The sequence below is a fragment of the Oncorhynchus tshawytscha genome, linkage group LG08 (genome assembly GCF_018296145.1).
Source record: "Oncorhynchus tshawytscha isolate Ot180627B linkage group LG08, Otsh_v2.0, whole genome shotgun sequence".
In the NCBI taxonomy this organism is placed as follows: Eukaryota; Metazoa; Chordata; class Actinopteri; order Salmoniformes; family Salmonidae; genus Oncorhynchus; species Oncorhynchus tshawytscha.
The window spans coordinates 78,322,311-78,346,357 of NC_056436.1; the positions used below are offsets into that span (position 1 = coordinate 78,322,311).

At 43.2% G+C, this 24,047-nt stretch overlaps 2 protein-coding genes across 4 annotated transcripts in view; one reads left to right on the forward strand and one right to left on the reverse strand.

The window, feature by feature from the left end:
* Positions 1-24,047, reverse strand: part of LOC112239335 (moesin-like) — a 168,493-nt gene that overhangs the window by 4,472 nt on the left and 139,974 nt on the right. For 2 of the 3 annotated variants that reach the window (XM_042325996.1, XM_042325995.1), the window contains exons 4-8: positions 4,598-4,681; positions 3,933-4,028; positions 3,695-3,817; positions 521-672; positions 41-124 (exon numbers count right to left, since the gene is read on the reverse strand). In XM_042325996.1, the coding sequence (XP_042181930.1) occupies positions 41-124; positions 521-672; positions 3,695-3,817; positions 3,933-4,028; positions 4,598-4,660 (518 nt within the window). In that variant the 5' untranslated portion in view covers positions 4,661-4,681. Of the gene's footprint in view, positions 1-40; positions 125-520; positions 673-3,694; positions 3,818-3,932; positions 4,029-4,597; positions 4,682-5,936; positions 8,187-24,047 lie in introns of those variants that run through there. The other variant, XM_042325994.1, reaches the window with a different exon arrangement.
* The window catches only part of LOC112239334 (zinc finger C4H2 domain-containing protein), a 149,065-nt gene continuing 135,213 nt past the window's right edge, over positions 10,196-24,047 (forward strand). Inside the window, exons 1-2 of the mRNA XM_042325998.1 lie at positions 10,196-10,351; positions 11,746-11,917. Coding sequence (XP_042181932.1) covers positions 10,299-10,351; positions 11,746-11,917 — 225 coding nt within the window. The 5' untranslated portion in view covers positions 10,196-10,298. The remainder of the gene's footprint in view (positions 10,352-11,745; positions 11,918-24,047) is intronic.

Sequence of the window (24,047 nt, forward strand, 5' to 3'; positions counted from 1 at the left end):
GACTGTGAGTGAGGACTGAGAGGACTGTGAGTGGTCTTACCTCAGCACTCCCTTGTGCTCCTCATGCCACACCTTTATTCTATTCTCCCACTGCTCCTTGTTCAACTTATGCTGCTCCAGAACTCTGAGGGTAGAGGAACCGAGAAGGGTTCAATTAAAGGGTTAGAGAGAGGACGGTAGACTAGCGGTTAAAATGTTGGGCCAGTAACCAAAAAAAAGGTTGTTGTTTCAAATGCCCTAGCCGACTAGGTGAAAAAATCTGTTGATGAAAGACACTTAACCCTAATTGCTCCTGTAAGTCTCTCTGGATAAGAGTGTCTGCTAAATGAAATGGAATTGACCCCAACACTAATCTAATTATGGGAGACAACAATCAGAGGAACGTTCAGGGAGACTTGGAATAGATCTCTCTTCAAAATGATCATAGAAGATCAACAAATTCAGTGGACCATTTCACCAGTTTAGCTTCTGTTTGTGGGCTGAGGTATGTCACACAGGGGGACGTGGAGTGATGACACACCTCTGGGGAAGCAGCTTGTCCCTGCTGAGGTAACCAGGGAAGTGGTAGTCCTTCTTGTAGTCTCCATGTTTGGTCTGAACAGAGTAGGAGGCCAACAGCACAGCCGTCTCCGGAGGACAGTAGCAATCATCATTCAGGATGCCTTCCTTCACCTGCAGTGACAAACAGTGTGTGACCAGCTCGTATGTGTGTCTGACCTGTGTACATCCTTATACACATACATGTACTGTATGTGTAGGGGAGAGTGGGGTAAGTGGAGCCACCCTTGTTTCTAGGAAACCATACATAAAATGAATCATGTGACCAAATATTCAGGAAGAGGTCATCATTTCTTGGAGTTTGTGAAGGAAGAAACCACATGGAAAAAGTGGGAAGCAAGTTAGGTCCAGCATTTTTTTTTGTTGCACAAAGTCAAATGTGAGTATTTTGTTGTAGGTTTCATGATGCTTGTATCTAAACCAAAATATATTGTTTTAAGATGTTCTATAGATCAGTTGGGGTCTCTATAAGCTACAATATGAGGTCCTAAACCTGGCATGAAAGTCCATCCTTGTAGCTGTATGGGTTAATATAGTCAAAATGTTTGCCTTAGAGTAAGTTGAGCCAATGGCCACCGTACGCGATACAAACGATGATCACATTTTGTCCGTTTTATGTATAATGTGCATAGTATTTTTGCAATGTATCATACAAATGACCTCAAGATAGTACTTTTTTTTAATTGTTAAAGAGCAAACATCCTCATGCTCCGTGTATACAGACGTAAAACAAGCAGGGTTCTAGCCCCCCGCGAGGTTCTTCAGAGAGCAGCCAAGGAAGTGAGAGAAGGGAAGAAGTCCATTAGAGCAGCAGAAAGGGAGGAAAACATAGACTGAATGACATTGAAGAGGTACTATGGTGGAGAAATTACAAGATTATGTTGCATCGAGTAGTTGTTTTATGCAATAGAATAGGCTTCTATTAGTACTTGCTCATCTGTGTCTGTGTGACCTGAGAGGAGCCTCTGAGGCTTATTCGCTGACAATTGATTTAATGGGTTGGTGATAGAACCGACAGCATGCATTTCCTAGAATGAGTTGGTGTTTGTTCTGTAAGGTACCGGGGAGAGACGGCTCGGGTATGAGAGGATAGTGATGAGGAACCTTGTCTCAGGGGCCAAACTCTGGTTTCTATACAATAACAACAGTCTTCACAGCAAATGCTATCTGGCTGGGGGAAACTCCTTTCTCATATATCAAGTCTCACCTTTTGACCCATTCCACACATCTGTTGTTTGTCATGTAGACTAAGAAGGTGTATCTTTGCTATAAGAGATATTTGTATTCGTTCTCTGTCAGAGCTACTCAAAAGTGTTGGGTCGACCAGCCTCACTCGCTGTTTTGGTAGTATCTTTTGAGTAAAGTAAAATACGGATTGGTGATTGACCTTGTCTTTCCTCATTATTGATTAGAATTCCACGACAGTACATTGCCAAAAAAGACAATGAACATGTACCTGGGCCTCTGGGCCTCAATATGAATGTAGGCATACATTTAAGATATACCATACACCACACCCCCATTCCATGAATTCAACTTTGACCTACCAGTAACCACACCATCACCGACTTACCCCCAAGGCGGCTCAACTTCCCCTGTCCCTATACTCAACATACCGCATAAGTTGTGCCAAGAGATCAACTCGAATGTTTACATGAATTCTGATTATTTACAACAGAGATGGGCAACCTTGATTGGGTTGCCCCCCCCCCCCCTCCCCTCCCACCAAACATCTGAACTCATCATGAGGGGCTGCAGTGGCTCGAAGGTCTGCATAACCTCCCTGGCAGTGAGAGCCAGCCCTGGCCTTTTGATGGACCTAAATGACATTTTGTTGATTTAAATGTCCCTAAGTGAAATGTTGTGTAGACCCTTCTTGACAGAGGAGAGGAAATGGGACATTTTAGTGGAGAAATGCTGTAATTCTACACATCTTACCATGCGTCAAAGAAGATTTATAACTAATTCCATGCCATTCTACTGATTTTGTCATGGGGTGTAGAGAATTTTCATCACATTTTGTCAAAGTGTGGGTAGAAATGTTTGCAGTTTTTAATATGATATCTGAGTGAGAGTGACCTAGTATTGACTCAGTTTTTAATATGATATCTGAGTGAGAGTGACCTAGTATTGACTCAGTTTTTAATATGATATCTGAGTGAGAGTGACCTACTATTGACTCAGTTTTTAATATGATATCTGAGTGAGAGTGACCTACTATTGACTCAGTTTTTAATATGATATCTGAGTGAGAGTGACCTAGTATTGACTCAGTTTTTAATATATCTGAGTGAGAGTGACCTAGTATTGACTCAGTTTTTAATATGATATCTGAGTGAGAGTGACCTACTATTGACTCAGTTTTTAATATGATATCTGAGTGAGAGTGACCTAGTATTGACTCAGTTTTTAATATGATATCTGAGTGAGAGTGACCTAGTATTGACTCAGTTTTTAATATGATATCTGAGTGAGAGTGACCTAGTATTGACTCAGTTTTTAATATATCTCAGTTTTTAATATGATATCTGAGTGAGAGTGACCTAGTATTGACTCAGTTTTTAATATGATATCTGAGTGAGAGTGACCTAGTATTGACTCAGTTTTTAATATGATATCTGAGTGAGAGTGACCTAGTATTGACTCAGTTTTTAATATGATATCTGAGTGAGAGTGACCTACTATTGACTCAGTTTTTAATATGATATCTGAGTGAGAGTGACCTAGTATTGACTCAGTTTTTAATATGATATCTGAGTGAGAGTGACCTACTATTGACTCAGTTTTTAATATGATATCTGAGTGAGAGTGACCTAGTATTGACTCAGTTTTTAATATGATATCTGAGTGAGAGTGACCGAGTATTGACTCAGTTTTTAATATGATATCTGAGTGAGAGTGACCTAGTGTTGACTCAGTGCTTTATAAGAGCCTATTTTGGATGTTCTATTCCTTTACCTTTGATATTGAACATTGTTCATTGTTCATTGTTGAGGAAGAGCTTGTAAGTAAACATTTTATCTGTACTGTTTCACACCTGTTGTTTCCTGTGAACGTGACACATAAACCTTGATTTGATGTACAGTATGTGTGTGTGTCTGGCCAGCTCATGTGTGTGTGCGCTTGTGTGTATGACCTGCAGGAAGAAAAGTCGTTGCGTGGCCTCTTGGATCAGTTCCTCAGCCACGTCTTCAGGGTAGAACTTGGCCCTGAACTTTATCAACAGAGGGTTCTCCCTGCGTACATCCTGAGCTGTCACCTGGGAACATTGCAACAACATGAGTGAGTAAATATGTGAATGAATGAACGTGGAAGTGTGTGAGACAGTTCTGTATGTTGTTACTGTCTGAGCAGAGTAGTTAGGATGTACTCACCCTCTTGTTGAGTTTGAGCCAGGTAGAGAAGCCTTTGCTGTCCTGGTACTGTAGGCCAAAGAACCAGGTCTCTCTCAGCCCGATGGTTTTCACTATCTACACAACAATGAAGAAAAAGATTGTCCGTTGTGCAGGAAACAGAGATTTCCCTGTCTATCTGTCAGTCTGTCTATCTGTCTGTCCGCCAGTCTGTCTATCTGTCTGTCCGCCAGTCTGTCTGTCTGCCCATCTGTCTGTCCGCCAGTCTGTCTGTCTGTCCGCCAGTCTGTCTGTCTGCCCGCCAGTGTATCTGCCCGCCAGTCTGTCTGTCCGTCCGTCTGTCTGCCCGCCCGTCTGTCTGTCTGCCCGCCAGCCTGTCTGTCTGTCTGCCCGCCCGTCTGTCTGTCTGCCCGCCAGTCTGTCTGCCCGCCAGCCTGTCTGTCTGTCTGCCCGCCAGTGTATCTGCCCGCCAGTCTGTCTGTCCGTCCGTCTGTCTGCCCGCCCGTCCGTCTGTCCGTCTATCTGCCCGCCAGTCTGTCTGTCTGTCTGTCCGTCTGTCTGCCCGCCAGTCTGTCTGTCCGTCCGCCCGTCCGTCCTTCAGTCTGTCCGCCAGTCTGTCTGTCTGTCTGTCCGCCAGTCGGTCTGTCCGCTAGTCTGTCTGTCCGCCAGTCTGTCTGTCCATGTACCTGGTTGAAGAGTTGTTTGCCAGTGGTGCTGGGCAGGATGGCGAACTCCAGCTCAGCGTCCATGGTGGTGACGCGAACATTGATCTACCAGAGGGCATTCACATAGACACAAACTGGAGTATGAATGGGAGGAGAGAGAACTTAATAGCCTATTAAAACACATAGCTAGAGTAATGGTTGGTATAATGGGTAGTTTGGCTTATAATTAGGGGACAGGCATGCAATGTACTAAGGGGCTAAGCGAATTGTATGTCTCTTACTATTATTGTAAAATGGTGTGCTAGGTTTTTTGTGAGGTAAAAGGCCCCAAAAATATAATATAATTATGTTTCTTACATTTTTCTGTTCAACCTGCAGGATCATCCAATCACAAGAGGTCGTAGGGGACTACAATCAAAACATGAAGCCCACAAGGTATTTTTAAACGTGAAATATTGTTTAGGGAGAATTCTCAGAACAAAATAGAGTTGAGAGTATTCTCAGAACAGGGGAAGGTTTATTCTAGGATTCCATGATCCACACAGAACTGTAGTGTAGGTTTCTGTTGTTGCGGTCATTGTTTTAATGTCAATCATGTTCGTGAAAGTTTCCACATTGTGTGAACAATAAAGTTTTTCTAATAAATTCTAATCTACCCCAGGTAACCACCGCTAGGGTTTCTGAAGTGGTTTTTAACACTGATTATGGAGCCAACTGGAATAAAGTTACGAAACAGCAGAGATCAGAGCGGGCCAACTAGGGAGGCCCATAAGTAGTCCAATTCTCATATGTTTAATGTTGATCATATCGGTCTACTCTGGCCAGAATACTTCAACCACAAAAAATATGGAATGTTTCTTCAAGTACAATGTTTATATTACTCAAACGAGCTAAGATATAAAAGATTGAGTTTCAAAATTGAGTGAACTCACTGTACTACAAGTATCACACAGAACGATGTACTGTTGTGTTGAAGCTCAAACTTCTAAAAACCATTTGTGTCTGATTTGAGTGGTTAACAAACGAACACTTCACTTTTAACAAACACGGTATAACTCAGGATAGTAACATGGTAAGCCTTTAAAATGGCTGAAAATCACAACTCACAAAATCACAAATCCATCAAACTACAAAAACAGCCAAGAAACTAAGCACTGTGTCCAGAACAGATCCTAGAATAAACTTTTCTAGCCCATTATTCTGTGTCACAGAGAAACAGAGACATGGCTATGGGAAAAAGTTAGCCTTGTCTTACTGTCAAATGCTAAATGTACACAATCTCACACTAATCTTACACAGACAGCCACATCTTAACTTCAATCCAGATGTTGTAGGATAAAGAGAATAAATGGATACTCACAGAAGACATTTGTAGATCTTTAATCTACTATGTTATTAAGTTCCTGAGAGGTCCTTCTTTAGGCATTAGCTTCCTCTACACAGAGTCCTTTGAAAGTGCTTGCAATATTCACTGGGATTATGGTGAATTCAAAAAATCCATTGTTGTGTTCTCAGGAATAATCCAATGGCAGCCCAGGAATCTAATTTAAAGTGGATTAGGGCAGTGTACTAACACTTGACCCTCACAGGCCCACCGCAAAATAGCACCCAAGACACTGATTTTACATCCACCTTTAGAATACAATCATTTCGAATGAGATATACGATAAGACAATGTTGATAATATACTGTAGTACTGCCTTAACATTAGACCACATTGCCACTAGCCAAGGTAAAAGTACCTCCACTCAAGGCATTTTTTCCTAGTTCTATGTACAGTTGAAGTTGGAAGTTTACATACACTTAGGTTGGAGTCATTAAAACTCGTTTTTCAACCACTCCACAAATTTCTTGTTAACAAACTATAGTTTTGGCAAGTCGGTTAGTCCTTGTTCGCGCTCCAATTTTCATATGTCCATTTGTTTTGTCTTGTTCCCTACACACCTGGTTTTCATTCCCTAATCAATCTACATTTAATTAGCCCTCTGTTTCCCATCATGTCTTTGTGTGTAATTGTTTATTGTTATGTGGTTTGTCATGCGCACTACTTTTGTTATTTCCGTGGTTTTGGCACTTTTATTGTGCTGTCAATTTGGAACTGAATAAAGTGCGCCTGTTTGCTACACTCTGCTCTCCTGCACCTGACTTCGCCTCCGCTACGCACTCTTAACAGAATTACACACCGAACCATAGAGTCAGCAGGAGCAGGTACCCTGGTTAGAGGAGTCGAGGAGCGCGTCCAGGCACATTCGTCAATGTTAAATCAACTTGGTGCCATGATGGATCGCGCTGTTCAAACCATGGACCGCTGGGAGAGACAGGGAGTCTCTCCAGTGCCTCGACCAGCACAACCTCTACCAGTCCCAGGCCGGAGCCAGTCCCAGTGGGATGCGTCTCTCCCTTCCCAGGGAGTATGATGGAACAGCAGCACAGTGCCAGGGATTCTTGTTACAATTGGACCTCTACCTGGCCACTGTGCACCCAGCTCCCTCGAGAAGGGAGAGAGTGGCTGCTCTCGTCTCCTGCCTCACGGGAAGAGCGCTGGAGTGGGAAAACTCTGTGTGGAGTGAAGGACCACTTCGAGGAGTTCACCCGTCACTTCCGGGCCGTCTTCAACCATTCAGCTGAGGGTAGAGCGGCGAGGGAGAGGCTCTTCCATTTCAGGCAGGGGACGAGGAGCACCCAGGAATTCGCCCTGGAATTCCGGACCTTGACCCCCGGAGCAGGCCGGAACGACCACTATCGATGCAGCCTACGAGAGGACGTCTGACGTGAGCTGGCCTGCAGGGATGCCACCATCTCCTTTGACCAACTGGTGGATTTGTCCATCCGGTTGGATAACCCGCTGGTCACCCGCGGACATCCAGAGGGGGCTCTGTCGGTGCCATCTTCCAGCACCTCTGCTCCGGTGCCCATGGAGTTAGGAAGGGCTGCTCATAGGGAGACTGGAGGAGGAACCATCACGTGCTCCATCTTTGGCCTCAGAGGACACACTGCTGGTCGGTGCCGTGTTGGTTCCTCTGGGAGTCGAGGCAACAGGCAGGGCACTCTGGCGTCACCCCAGGTGAGTTCGCACCACACTCATCCGGAGTCCTCTGTTGATCACCTGTTTGTGCCTGTTTGTTTCCCTGAGTTTTCTCCACATTCCCAGCATAAGGCGCTTGTCGATTCAGGCACAGCTGGGAATTTTATCGACAGAGCATTAGCCATTAGGTTAGGAATCCCCATTTTTCCTGTAGTTAGACCCTTCCCAGTACACACTCTAGATATCGACCATTAGGGTCCGGGCTAATCAGGGAGGCCACCGTTATGCAGGGGGATCATGAGGAGAGAATCAGCCTCTTCCTCATTGACTCTCCTGCGTTTCCTGTGGTACTAGGCCTTCCCTGGTTGGCTCTGCATAACCCCACTATTTCCTGGCAACAGAGGTCTCTCACGGGGTGGTCGCAAGAGTGCTCAGGGAGGTGTGTAGGGGTTGCCGTTGGTGCTACCACGGTGGAAAGTCCAGACCGGGTCTCCACCGTACACATCCCCCCAGAATATGACGATTTGGCTCAATTACCACCTCATCGATGGGGGGATTGTGCAATAAATCTCCTGGCAGACGCTGCGCTTCCCAGGAGTCACGTGCATCCCCTGTCGCAAGCGGAGACAGTGGCTATGAATACATATGTCTCTGAATCCCTGTGTCAGGGGTACATTCGGCCCTCTATTTCACCTGCCTCCTCAAGTTTCTTTTTTGTGAAGAAGAAGGATGGAGGTTTACACCCGTGTATTGACTATAGAGGTCTCAATCAAATCACGGTGAGGTACAGTTACCCCCTACCTCTTATTGCCACGGCGATTGAGTCAATGCATGGGGTGCGCTTCTTCACAAAACTGAATCTGAGGAGTGCGTATAACCTGGTGCGTATCCGGGAGTGAGACGAGTGGAAGACAGGGCATTATGAGTACCTCGTCATGCTGTACGTACGGGTTGATGAATGCTCCATCAGTTTTCCAATCCTTTGTAGACAAGATTTTCAGGGACCTGCACGGGCAGGGTGTAGTGGTGTATAGCGATGGCATTCTGATTTACTCCGTTACACGTGCCGAGCATGTGTCCTTGGTGTGCAAGGTACTTGGACAACTGTTGGAGCATGACCTGTATGTCAAGGCTGAGAAATGCCTGTTCTTTCAGAAGGCTGTCTCCTTCCTAGGGTATCGCATTTCCTCATCAGGGGTGGAGATGGAGAGCGACCGCATTGCAGCCGTGCGTAATTGGCCAACTCCCACCACGGTAAAGGAGATGCAGTGCCTTTTAGGGTTTGCCAATTACTACCGGAGAGATTTATCCCGGGTTTTGGCCAGGTTGCTGCTCCCATTACCTCACTGCTGAAGGGGGGTCCTGTACGGTTGCAGTGGTTGGCTGAGGCGGACAGGGCTTTTGGGCAGCTAAGAGCTCTGTTTACTGCGGCTCCCATGCTGGACCATCCGGATACCTCTTTGGCATTCATAGTGGAGGTGGACGCGTCCGAGGCTGGGATAGGAGCCTTGCTCTATGTATGTTCTCTATAGTTACGTACTTGAAAATGTATTACTTTACCAATTCTGCAAATTTGGGCAGACTTGATGCAACATTTCGAACAGTAATGCTGTGGTTCATTGGATGGTTCATCGGATCAGTCTAAAACTTTGCACATACACTGCTGCCATCTAGTGAACAAAATCTAAATTGCGCCTAGACTCCTAAATTATATTGTCAGAGTCGTGTGTATAGGTGGCAGGGAAGTCAGGCGCAGGAGAGTCAAATGGAGTGTAAAATGGAGTATTTTAATGAATGTCCACGTAACATGCTCCATAACACTAATAAGTATAGAATTATAAACAAACATGGGTACGAGGACCCGTCGCTCACCTATACAATAAACACAACACTGACAATATACAATCTCTGACAAAGACATGAGGGGAAACAGAGGGTTACAAACACAACAGGTAATAAATGGGATTGAAAACAGGTGTGTGGGAAGACAAGACAAAACCAATGGAAAATGAATCAATGATGGCTAGAAGACCGGTGACGTCGACCGCCGACCACCGCCCGAGAGGCAACGACTTCGGCAGAAGTCGTGACATATATAATGGCCTTTCTCTTGCATTTCAAAGATGGAGATAATTTTTGGGTGAAAACGAATGTTTTTGTCATTGCATCATCTTTTACCATATTTTACGAGAACTAATTTCACATTTCCACAAATGTCAAAGTGTTTCCTTTCAAATAGTATCAAGAATATGCACATGCTTGCTTCAGGTCCTGAGCTTACAGGCAGTTAGATTTGGGTATGTATTTTAGGCGAAAATGGAAAAAAAGAGTCCGATCCTTACAACATGTAGTTGTTATTTTGTAAAAAATATATTATATATAAGCACCTTTATGAGTAATGTAGAGTTTAGACAGTTTACACCATCATAAAGAGGATTACTTTCAAAAAATGCAACCGTTTCTATTAAAAGGCTAGAACAACAATGTAACCGTTTTTATCAGACAGTGTCTGTGTGAAACAATGTAACAGTTTCCAGCTGGGGTCACTGAAGTACAATACACTTAGCCACTGTTTCTCCGCGCATGCGTGGTGCTTCACAGCGACTGTTACAGCTGACGGTATTGTTTTGATTAGCTGGTCGGCAGACCACCCTGGCCTTCCATTAAGATCTAATTTATCAGTCTAAAGACAAAACCATGGGGGACGAACAAGACATAATGTGCAAACTAGAAAACATTATGGAAATACGGTAAAAAAAAATAAAGTATATTCTTCTTCAAAGAAACCACATCTGGTAAATGTAGCTGGATGATTTAGGAAAAGATCAGAGAGACGAATTGTCTCGCCAGCTGATATTAGCGTCTTGGCTTTGTTATTGTGCGAGGAAGCTAGCTATATGTGTCGACATAGCCTCGAGCAAGGTTAGCAAGCGGAGGAACTGCAAAAAAACATGTTACAGAATAACTTGCTAGCTGTGCATTATATATAATCAATCCAGCTGTTTGCATCAACAAAAATCCAGATGCGAAGTGCTTTGCCAGATTAGCGGCTATCTGGCATGTTAGCTAGCTAGCTTTTTGTCATTAGCCAGGTTGTTAATTGGCTAACCATGGTTCATTCTGTTGGAACCAGTTACAAATGTACACATTGTTGAACAGATGTGCCGCTGTATAGCTTCGCGTCAGTAACATCAGTAGAAACAAATTATAGTTACACCAGGTATAACAATGTCATATGGTGCACGTCCATCTTTATGTCGGCATTCTATTACTTATTCCCATGACAAATAGTATCTCTCCTTATTTCACAATAAACTAATCGATTGCAACAGAAAACAGGTCTCTTGAAAAATGTATATCTATCTGAAGAGACTAACCAGGTTAAATCATGTAGAAACAATAGAAGATGCCTTAGGGCAATTGGTTTCTTATTAAGCATGATTGAGTGACGGGAAGTTGAACTGACAGAACGTTGTCTTTGTGCCTTCTTCCCTGTAATCAAAATAAGTGCATTGGTAAATAGCCCGGTGGTAGGTTAACTACCTAATGTTGTATAATTGGTAACTAGTGCATTGGTAAATAGCCCGGTGGTAGGTTAACTACCTAATGTTGTATAATTGGTAACTAGTGCATTGGTAAATAGCCCAGTGGTAGGTTAACTACCTAATGTTGTGTAATTGGTAACTAGTGCATTGGTAAATAGCCCGGGCGGTATGTAACTACCTAATGTTGTATAATTGGTAACTAGTGCATTGGTAAATAGCCCAGTGGTATGTAACTACCTAATGTTGTGTAATTGGTAACTAGTGCATTGGTAAATAGCCCAGTGGTAGGTTAACTACCTAATGTTGTGTAATTGGTAACTAGTGCATTGGTAAATAGCCCAGTGGTAGGTTAACTACCTAATGTTGTGTAATTGGTAACTAGTGCATTGGTAAATAGCCCAGTGGTAGGTTAACTACCTAATGTTGTGTAATTGGTAACTACTGCATTGGTAAATAGCCCAGTGGTATGTAACTACCTAATGTTGTATAATTGGTAACTAGTGCATTGGTAATAACTACTGTGTATTGTTGGTAATACTGTTTTACAGTGATAACTAACTAGTAATGCGTTGATTAAACTGTGTTTTCTGTCATTTCAGGAATAAGACGGTACAGATGCAGAAGATCAAGTCTCGTCTGAAGTCAGAGTTTGAGTCCCTAGAGTCTGAGGAGAAACATCTGAAGGAATACAAACAGGAGATGGACCTCCTAATGCAGGAGAAGATGGCCCATGTAGAGGAGCTACGACTTATACACGCTGATATCAATGTGGTGGGTAGAGAGAGAGAGACAGAGAGAGTGTGTGTGAGAGGAAGAGGCAGAAACCACTATTTTACTATTTGATCTGGGGTTTTTTCATGGAAAACCAGATGTGTTAGGCTTAGTTATAGTGAAACACATCCATTCAGTTCTTAATTTTTAAGTTGATTGCAATAGTGATGTACCCTGGGTGAACAAAACATTAAGAACACCTTCCTAATGTTAAGTTGCACCCCGCCACACTTTTGCCCTCAGAACAGCCTTACATTTTCTGGCATGGACTTTAAGTGTCGAAAGCATTCCACAGGGATGCTGGCCCATGTTGACTCCAATGCTTCCCACAGTTGTGCCAAGTTGGCTGGTTGTCCTCTGGGTGGTGGACCATTCTTGATACACATGGGAAACTGTTGATTGTGAAAAACCCAGCAGCATTGCAGTTCTTGACTACCATACCCCTTTCAAAAGGCATTTCAATATTTTGTCTAACCCTCTGAATGGCACACATTCACAATCCATGTCTCAGTTGTCTCAAGGCTTAAAATCCTTCTTTAACCCGTCTCCTCCCCTTCATCTACACTGACTGAAGTGGATTTAACAAGTGACATCAATAAGGGATCATAGCTTTCACCTGGATTCACCTGGTCAGTCTGTGTCATTACACTCAGTGTATTTTGGTCTTTTAGTAGTAAATATAGTTTGTTTTCACCCCTAGCGTTTCAATTCTACCACTGGAATCGTGACGTAGAGGCACCTTGAGAAGGTTCCTATACATCATCTCAAGGGAGGGGTTCGGTATTAAATACACTCCCTTCTAGATGTGCTGGGTGGTACCACCTCGAGGCTTACTATAAAAGCAGGTGACAGTGTGCCTTATTTGGCAATGGTCTTGGTAAGTGGAGTGTGCCAGTATATTTAGCATGATGCTTCCTTGACCAGACTATTGTTACGTTACACAACATTCAAAAGGGCAGTAAAGGCACATTTCTGCATTGGAACAAATTCTACGTTTTTGTTGACCATTTCATACACATCTATGTGCTTTTATGAAGAAGAACAAATCATATACAGCGGCAAGAAGAGAAGTTTGTGAACCCTTTGGAATTAGCTGGATTTCTGCATCAATTGGTCATCAAATTTGATCTGATCTTTATCTTAGTCACAACAATAGACAAACACAGAGGGATTAAACTAGTAACACACAAATTAGTGTATTTTTCTTGTCTATATTGAATACATAATTTAAACATTCACAGTGTAGGTTGGAAAAAACATGTGAACCCCTAGTCTAATGACTTCTCCAAAAGCTAAATGAAATCAGGAGTCAGCTAACCTGGAGTCCAATCAATGAGACAAGATTGGAGATGTTGGTTAGAGCTGCCCTGCCCTATAAAAAACACTCACTACATTTGAGTTTGCTATTCACAAGAAGCATTGCCTGATGTGAACCATGCCTTGAACAAAAGAGATCTCAGAAGACACAAGATTAAGAATTGTTGACTTACATAAAGCTGGAAAGGGTTACAAAAGTATCTCTAGAAGCCTTGATGTTCATCAGTCCACGGTAAAACAAAGTGGCCGTCCTGCAAAGATGACTGCAAGAGAACAGCGCAGAATGCTCAATGAGATTAAGAAGAATCTTAGCGTATCAGCTAAAGACTTACAGAAATCTCTGGAACATCTCTGTTGACGAGTCTACAATACATAAAACACTAAACAAGAATGGTTTCATGGGAGGACACCACGGAAGAAGCAAACTGCTGTTCAAAAAAACCATTGCTGCACATCTGAAGTTTGCAAAAGAGCACTTGGATGTTCCACAGCGCTACTGACTAAATATTCTGTGGACAGATGAAACAGGACAAAGAGCCAAAACACAGAAGTAAATCAACAACAGAATGGCTCAACAGAAGAAAATACGCCTTCTGGAGTGGCCCAGTCAGAGTCCTGACCTCAACCCTATTGAGATGCTGTGGCATGACCTCAAGAGAGCAGTTCACAAAATACATCCCAACAATATTGCTGAACTGAAACAGTTTTGTAAAGAGTGTCATGACGTTGGCCTCTTTGGTTATAGCAACCCCAGTCCCCTCTCCCTGCCTCCCCCTTGCCTCCTTCAACTAGGCTGCTGTGGTCAGAGGTTGTAAATTCCTGAGAAGACCCTGCCACATAGTAGAGAGAGGGTAAACTTTCATAGAGGACAAAGGAAATCCTTCCACCTCACAGAACTTGAGGTACGAACACATTTCATGTTCCGGAGAAAGTGTAAAAGATCGGTGAAGAATCCAGCTACGAACTGGTTCGTTTGTCACAACTTCGGAAGCTCATGGGAGACTGTGTGGCCACATTACCATAACGCTGTTTATATAATAGCCTCAGATATGAGGTTTACATCTAATTGTTGTATAGGATGAATGCGTGAGGATGATACTGTTTGTATAATTGTGTAATATGATTTTGGACTGTTTAATGAAGAAAAATACAATTCCCTTTTGATTTGAACTAAATCAGAGGACCGCCCCTGAGCCCAGTTAGGGTCAGACATCCTGGGACAGCCCCTGAGCCCAGTTAGGGCCAGACATCCTGGGACAGCCCTTTTTCGGCCCTTCCGAATAAAACCCCACTCGGGTTTTCGATCAGCAGACCGGGCTTACCTCAATTACGAGATGGCTAAAGGTTGCAGACCATGTTTCTCTCAATCAAGACAATTGATGTATGGATGACTCATAGTGAAGACTGGGTTTGTGCAGATAGCCAACAATTTACGATGTTTAGAATGAGACTAACGTGAGGTAAAGTAAATAATTCATTCATTCGAAGACTAATTGATCAGATAAAATATCTGAAAAGTTATTTTAGGAAATTATAACTTTGTAATCTGAATATTTTTCCTTGGTTCCCCCCACTTCCTAGTTAATTAGTTACGCGATTAATCAGTTGATCGCGTAATAACTAATTACAGAGAATCTTTGATAAAAACTATCAGTCTTCAGTTAATGAGAGTAAAGACACGACAGGAGGAATGGTCCAAAATTCCTCCTGACCGTTGTGCAGGTCTGATCCACAACTACAGAAAACATTTGGTTGAGGTTATTGCTGCCAAACCAGTTATTAAATCAAAAGGTCCACATAGTTTTCCCACCCTGCACTATGAATGTTTACACAGTGTGTTCAATAAAGACATGAAAACATAGAATAGTTTGTGTTACTAGTTGAAGCAGACTGTGTTTGTCTACTGTTGTGACTTAGATGAAGATCAGATACAATTTTATTACCAATTTATGCAGAAATTCAGGTATTTCCAAATGGTTCACAAACTTTCTCTTGCCATTGTAAGTTCTGAAAATCATGGTAATATTCGTAGCTACAGCCATCGTAACAAGAAATAGATGACAATGGTGGTCAAATCAACTCATTGTATTTTTTCCCAACCTTTGCAGTCTGCTAAAACAGGTGGCTCATAGTCCAATGGTTGTGAGCAGTAATCTCACATGGGGGAGATTTTTGTTATTTACAATAGTCATCCCATGCCCACGGCCCTTCCAATTCTGAAAAATGAAAGCCTACCTGTGAGTGGGGTCTCCCATTGTTACTCTAACTTCCGCGACGCATATAAGGCCCTGCCCCGCCCCCTTTCGGAAAAGCTGACCACGACTCCATTTTGTTGATCCCTGCCTACAGACAGAAACTAAAACAAGAAGCTCCCACGCTGAGGTCTGTCCAACGCTGGTCCGACCAAGCTGACTCCACACTCCAAGACTGCTTCCATCACGTGGACTGGGAGATGTTTCGTATTGCGTCAGACAACAACATTGACGAATACGCTGATACGGTGTGCGAGTTCATTAGAACATGCGTTGAAGATGTCGTTCCCATAGCAACGATTAAAACATTCCCTAACCAGAAACCGTGGATTGATGGCAGCATTCGTGTGAAACTGAAGGCACGAACCACTGCTTTTAATCAGGGCAAGGTGTCTGGTAACATGACTGAATACAAACAGTGCAGCTATTCCCTCCGCAAGGCTATCAAACGAGCTAAGCGCCAGTACAGAGACAAAGTAGAATCTCAATTCAACGGCTCAGACACAAGAGGTATGTGGCAGGGTCTACAGTCAATCACGGACTACAGGAAGAAACCCAGCCCAGTCACGGACCAGGATGTCTTGCTCCCAGGCAGACTAAATAACTTTTTTGCCCGCTTTGAGGACAATACAGTGCCACTGACACGGCCTGCAACGGAAACATGCGGTCTCTCCTTCACTGCAGCCGAAGTGAGTAAGACATTTAAACGTGTTAACCCTCGCAAGGCTGCAGGCCCAGACGGCATCCCCAGCCGCGCCTCAGAGCATGCGCAACCAGCTGGCCGGTGTGTTTACGGACATATTCAATCAATCCCTATACCAGTCTGCTGTTCCCACATGCTTCAAGAGGGCCACCATTGTTCCTGTTCCCAAGAAAGCTAAGGTAACTGAGCTAAACGACTACCACCCCGTAGCACTCACATCCGTCATCATGAAGTGCTTTGAGAGACTAGTCAAGGACCATATCACCTCCACCCTACCTGACACCCTTGACCCACTCCAATTTGCTTACCGCCCAAATAGGTCCACAGACGATGCAATCTCAACCACACTGCACACTGCCCTAACCCATCTGGACAAGAGGAATACCTATGTGAGAATGCTGTTCATCGACTACAGCTCGGCATTCAACACCATAGTACCCTCCAAGCTCGTCATCAAGCTCGAGACCCTGGGTCTCGACCCCGCCCTGTGCAACTGGGTACTGGACTTCCTGACGGGCCGCCCCCAGGTGGTGAGGGTAGGCAACAACATCTCCTCCCCGCTGATCCTCAACACTGGGGCCCCACAAGGGTGCGTTCTGAGCCCTCTCCTGTACTCCCTGTTCACCCACGACTGCGTTTGCACGCCTCCAACTCAATCATCAAGTTTGCGGACGACACAACAGTGGTAGGCTTGATTACCAACAACGACGAGACGGCCTACAGGGAGGAGGTGAGGGCCCTCGGAGTGTGGTGTCAGGAAAATAACCTCACACTCAACGTCAACAAAACTAAGGAGATGATTGTGGACTTCAGGAAACAGCAGAGGGAACACCCCCCCATCCAGCAAGTTTTAAGTTCCTCGGCATACACATCACAGACAAACTGAATTGGTCCACTCACACAGACAGCATCGTGAGGAAGGCGCAGCAGCGCCTCTTCAACCTCAGGAGGCTGAAGAAATTCGGCTTGTCACCAAAAGCACTCACAAACTTCTACAGATGCACAATCGAGAGCATCCTGGCGGGCTGTATCACCGCCTGGTATGGCAACTGCACCGCCCTCAACCGTAAGGCTCTCCAGAGGGTAGTGAGGTCTGCACAACGCATCACCGGGGGCAAACTACCTGCCCTCCAGGACACCTACACCACCCGATGCTACAGGAAGGCCATAAAGATCATCAAGGACATCAACCACCCGAGCCACTGCCTGTTCACCCCGCTGCCATCCAGAAGGCGAGGTCAGTACAGGTGCATCAAAGCTGGGACCGAGAGACTGAAAAACAGCTTCTATCTCAAGGCCATCAGACTGTTAAACAGCCACCACTAACATTGAGTGGCTACTGCCAACACACTGTCAATGACACTGACTCTACTCCAGCCACTTTAATCATGGGAATTGATGGGAAATGATGTAAATATATCACTAGCCACTTTAAACAATGCTACCTCATATAATGTTACTTACCCTACATTGTTCATCTCATATGCATACGTTGATACTGTACTCTATATCATCGACTGCATCCTTATGTAATACATGTATCACTAGCCACTTTAACTATGCCACTTGGTTTACATACTTATCTCATATGTATATACTGTACTCGATATCATCTACTGTATCTTGCCTATGCTGCTCTGTACCATCACTCATTCATATATCCTTATGTACATATTCTTTATCCCCTTACACTGTGTATGACAGTAGTTTATTTGGAATTGTTAGTTAGATTACTTGCTCGTTATTACTGCATTGTCGGAACTAGAAGCACAAGCATTTCGCTACACTCGCATTAACATCTGCTAACCATGTGTATGTGACAAATAAAATTTGATTTGATTTGGTAGTAGTTTTAGGATTTTATACAGTACTCAAAACCAATTTGTGAGTTAATTTGACCATTGGAAAAGCGCTAATGGGTAAATACCACAATGCGGGTTTGATTGAATTGAGCCTCTAATCTTCATTTTCAAGATGATGCACTTTTCTCCCCAACACCACAATAAATGTGAGTCCACATTTCAATTACTTCTTTTTCACCCAATGGGGAATTCAAATTTACACTGTAAGTGGTACTAGATGTCAGGAACTCTGCACCTCACCACTGTCAGATAACTGTCCAGAGTTGTGTTTGGTAATAGATGTCAGTAACTCTGCACCTCACCACTGTCAGATAACTGTCCAGAGTTGTGTTTGGTAATAGATGTCAGGAACTCTGCATCTCAACACTGTCAGATAACTGTCCAGAGTTGTGTTTGGTAATAGATGTCAGGAACTCTGCATCTCACCACTGTCAGATAACTGTCCAGAGTTGTGTTTGGTAATAGATGTCAGTAACTCTGCACTTCAACACTGTCAGATAACTGTCCAGAGTTGTGTTTGGTAATAGATGTCAGTAACTCTGCACCTCACCACTGTCAGATAACTGTCCAGAGTTGTGTTTGGTAATAGATGTCAGTAACTCTGCACTTCAACACTGTCAGATAACTGTCCAGAGTTGTGTTTGGTAATAGATGTCAGTAACTCTGCACTTCAACACTGTCAGATAACTGTCCAGAGTTGTGTTTGGTAATAGATGTCAGTAACTCTGCACTTCAACACTCAGATAACACTGTCAGATAACTGTCCAGAGTTGTGTTTGGTAATAGATGTCAGTAACTCTGCACTTCAACACTGTCAGATAACTGTCCAGAGTTGTGTTTGGTAATAGATGTCTCTGCATCTCAACACTGTCAGTCAGATAACTGTCCAGAGTTGTGTTTGGTAATAGATGTCAGTAACTCTGCACTCAACACTGTCAGATAACTGTCCAGAGTTGTGTTTGGTAATAGATGTCAGGAACTCTGCACCTCACCACTGTCAGATAACTGTCCAGAGTTGTGTTTGGTAATAGATGTCAGTAACTCTGCACTTCAACACTGTCAGATAACTGTCCAGAGTTGTGTTTGGTAATAGATGTCAGTAACTCTGCACCTCACCACTGTCAGATAACTGTCCAGAGTTGTGTTTGGTAATAGATGTCAGGAACTCTGCACTTCAACACTGTCAGATAACTGTCCAGAGTTGTGTTTGGTAATAGATGTCAGGAACTCTGCACCTCACCACTGTCAGATAACTGTCCAGAGTTGTGTTTGGTAATAGATGTCAGTAACTCTGCACTTCAACACTGTCAGATAACTGTCCAGAGTTGTGTTTGGTAATAGATGTCAGTAACTCTGCACTTCAACACTGTCAGATAACTGTCCAGAGTTGTGTTTGGTAATAGATGTCAGTAACTCTGCACCTCACCACTGTCAGATAACTGTCCAGAGTTGTGTTTGGTAATAGATGTCAGTAACTCTGCACCTCACCACTGTCAGATAACTGTCCAGAGTTGTGTTTGGTAATAGATGTCAGGAACTCTGCATCTCAACACTGTCAGATAACTGTCCAGAGTTGTGTTTGGTAATAGATGTCAGTAACTCTGCACTTCAACACTGTCAGATAACTGTCCAGAGTTGTGTTTGGTAATAGATGTCAGTAACTCTGCACCTCACCACTGTCAGATAACTGTCCAGAGTTGTGTTTGGTAATAGATGTCAGTAACTCTGCACTTCAACACTGTCAGATAACTGTCCAGAGTTGTGTTTGGTAATAGATGTCAGTAACTCTGCACTTCAACACTGTCAGATAACTGTCCAGAGTTGTGTTTGGTAATAGATGTCAGTAACTCTGCACTTCAACACTGTCAGATAACTGTCCAGAGTTGTGTTTGGTAATAGATGTCAGTAACTCTGCACTTCAACACTGTCAGATAACTGTCCAGAGTTGTGTTTGGTAATAGATGTCAGTAACTCTGCACTTCAACACTGTCAGATAACTGTCCAGAGTTGTGTTTGGTAATAGATGTCAGGAACTCTGCACTTCAACACTGTCAGATAACTGTCCAGAGTTGTGTTTGGTAATAGATGTCAGGACCTCTGCATCTCAACACTGTCAGATAACTGTCCAGAGTTGTGTTTGGTAATAGATGTCAGGAACTCTGCACCTCACCACTGTCAGATAACTGTCCAGAGTTGTGTTTGGTAATAGATGTCAGGAACTCTGCACTTCAACACTGTCAGATAACTGTCCAGAGTTGTGTTTGGTAATAGATGTCAGTAACTCTGCACCTCACCACTGTCAGATAACTGTCCAGAGTTGTGTTTGGTAATAGATGTCAGTAACTCTGCACTTCAACACTGTCAGATAACTGTCCAGAGTTGTGTTTGGTAATAGATGTCAGGACCTCTGCACTTCAACACTGTCAGATAACTGTCCAGAGTTGTGTTTGGTAATAGATGTCAGGAACTCTGCATCTCACCACTGTCAGATAACTGTCCAGAGTTGTGTTTGGTAATAGATGTCAGTAACTCTGCACTTCAACACTGTCAGATAACTGTCCAGAGTTGTGTTTGGTAATAGATGTCAGTAACTCTGCACTTCAACACTGTCAGATAACTGTCCAGAGTTGTGTTTGGTAATAGATGTCAGGAACTCTGCATCTCAACACTGTCAGATAACTGTCCAGAGTTGTGTTTGGTAATAGATGTCAGTAACTCTGCACTTCAACACTGTCAGATAACTGTCCAGAGTTGTGTTTGGTAATAGATGTCAGTAACTCTGCACTTCAACACTGTCAGATAACTGTCCAGAGTTGTGTTTGGTAATAGATGTCAGGAACTCTGCATCTCACCACTGTCAGATAACTGTCCAGAGTTGTGTTTGGTAATAGATGTCAGGAACTCTGCACTTCAACACTGTCAGATAACTGTCCAGAGTTGTGTTTGGTAATAGATGTCAGTAACTCTGCACTTCACCACTGTCAGATAACTGTCCAGAGTTGTGTTTGGTAATAGATGTCAGTAACTCTGCATCTCAACACTGTCAGATAACTGTCCAGAGTTGTGTTTGGTAATAGATGTCAGGAACTCTGCATCTCACCACTGTCAGATAACTGTCCAGAGTTGTGTTTGGTAATAGATGTCAGTAACTCTGCACTTCAACACTGTCAGATAACTGTCCAGAGTTGTGTTTGGTAATAGATGTCAGTAACTCTGCACTTCACCACTGTCAGATAACTGTCCAGAGTTGTGTTTGGTAATAGATGTCAGTAACTCTGCATCTCAACACTGTCAGATAACTGTCCAGAGTTGTGTTTGGTAATAGATGTCAGTAACTGCATCTCAACACTGTCAGATAACTGTCCAGAGTTGTGTTTGGTAATAGATGTCAGTAACTCTGCATCTCAACACTGTCAGATAACTGTCCAGAGTTGTGTTTGGTAATAGATGTCAGTAACTCTGCACTTCAACACTGTCAGATAACTGTCCAGAGTTGTGTTTGGTAATAGATGTCAGTAACTCTGCACTTCAACACTGTCAGATAACTGTCCAGAGTTGTGTTTGGTAATAGATGTCAGTAACTCTGCACTTCAACACTGTCAGATAACTGTCCAGAGTTGTGTTTGGTAATAGATGTCAGGAACTCTGCACTTCAACACTGTCAGATAACTGTCCAGAGTTGTGTTTGGTAATAGATGTCAGGAACTCTGCATCTCAACACTGTCAGATAACTGTCCAGAGTTGTGTTTGGTAATAGATGTCAGTAACTCTGCACTTCAACACTGTCAGATAACTGTCCAGAGTTGTGTTTGGTAATAGATGTCAGGAACTCTGCACTTCAACACTGTCAGATAACTGTCCAGAGTTGTGTTTGGTAATAGATGTCAGTAACTCTGCATCTCAACACTGTCAGATAACTGTCCAGAGTTGTGTTTGGTAATAGATGTCAGTAACTCTGCACTTCAACACTGTCAGATAACTGTCCAGAGTTGTGTTTGGTAATAGATGTCAGTAACTCTGCACTTCACCACTGTCAGATAACTGTCCAGAGTTGTGTTTGGTAATAGATGTCAGTAACTCTGCATCTCAACACTGTCAGATAACTGTCCAGAGTTGTGTTTGGTAATAGATGTCAGGAACTCTGCACTTCAACACTGTCAGATAACTGTCCAGAGTTGTGTTTGGTAATAGATGTCAGTAACTCTGCACTTCAACACTGTCAGATAACTGTCCAGAGTTGTGTTTGGTAATAGATGTCAGTAACTCTGCATCTCACCACTGTCAGATAACTGTCCAGAGTTGTGTTTGGTAATAGATGTCAGTAACTCTGCACTTCAACACTGTCAGATAACTGTCCAGAGTTGTGTTTGGTAATAGATGTCAGTAACTGCATCTCAACACTGTCAGATAACTGTCCAGAGTTGTGTTTGGTAATAGATGTCAGTAACTCTGCATCTCAACACTGTCAGATAACTGTCCAGAGTTGTGTTTGGTAATAGATGTCAGGAACTCTGCATCTCACCACTGTCAGATAACTGTCCAGAGTTGTGTTTGGTAATAGATGTCAGGAACTCTGCACTTCAACACTGTCAGATAACTGTCCAGAGTTGTGTTTGGTAATAGATGTCAGTAACTCTGCACTTCACCACTGTCAGATAACTGTCCAGAGTTGTGTTTGGTAATAGATGTCAGTAACTCTGCATCTCAACACTGTCAGATAACTGTCCAGAGTTGTGTTTGGTAATAGATGTCAGTAACTGCATCTCAACACTGTCAGATAACTGTCCAGAGTTGTGTTTGGTAATAGATGTCAGTAACTCTGCATCTCAACACTGTCAGATAACTGTCCAGAGTTGTGTTTGGTAATAGATGTCAGTAACTCTGCACTTCAACACTGTCAGATAACTGTCCAGAGTTGTGTTTGGTAATAGATGTCAGTAACTCTGCACTTCAACACTGTCAGATAACTGTCCAGAGTTGTGTTTGGTAATAGATGTCAGTAACTCTGCACTTCAACACTGTCAGATAACTGTCCAGAGTTGTGTTTGGTAATAGATGTCAGTAACTCTGCACTTCAACACTGTCAGATAACTGTCCAGAGTTGTGTTTGGTAATAGATGTCAGGAACTCTGCATCTCAACACTGTCAGATAACTGTCCAGAGTTGTGTTTGGTAATAGATGTCAGTAACTCTGCACTTCAACACTGTCAGATAACTGTCCAGAGTTGTGTTTGGTAATAGATGTCAGGAACTCTGCACTTCAACACTGTCAGATAACTGTCCAGAGTTGTGTTTGGTAATAGATGTCAGTAACTCTGCATCTCAACACTGTCAGATAACTGTCCAGAGTTGTGTTTGGTAATAGATGTCAGGAACTCTGCACCTCACCACTGTCAGATAACTGTCCAGAGTTGTGTTTGGTAATAGATGTCAGTAACTCTGCACCTCACCACTGTCAGATAACTGTCCAGAGTTGTGTTTGGTAATAGATGTCAGGAACTCTGCATCTCACCACTGTCAGATAACTGTCCAGAGTTGTGTTTGGTAATAGATGTCAGTAACTCTGCATCTCAACACTGTCAGATAACTGTCCAGAGTTGTGTTTGGTAATAGATGTCAGAACTCTGCATCTCAACACTGTCAGATAACTGTCCAGAGTTGTGTTTGGTAATAGATGTCAGTAACTCTGCACTTCAACACTGTCAGATAACTGTCCAGAGTTGTGTTTGGTAATAGATGTCAGTAACTCTGCACTTCAACACTGTCAGATAACTGTCCAGAGTTGTGTTTGGTAATAGATGTCAGTAACTCTGCACCTCACCACTGTCAGATAACTGTCCAGAGTTGTGTTTGGTAATAGATGTCAGTAACTCTGCACTTCAACACTGTCAGATAACTGTCCAGAGTTGTGTTTGGTAATAGATGTCAGGAACTCTGCATCTCAACACTGTCAGATAACTGTCCAGAGTTGTGTTTGGTAATAGATGTCAGGAACT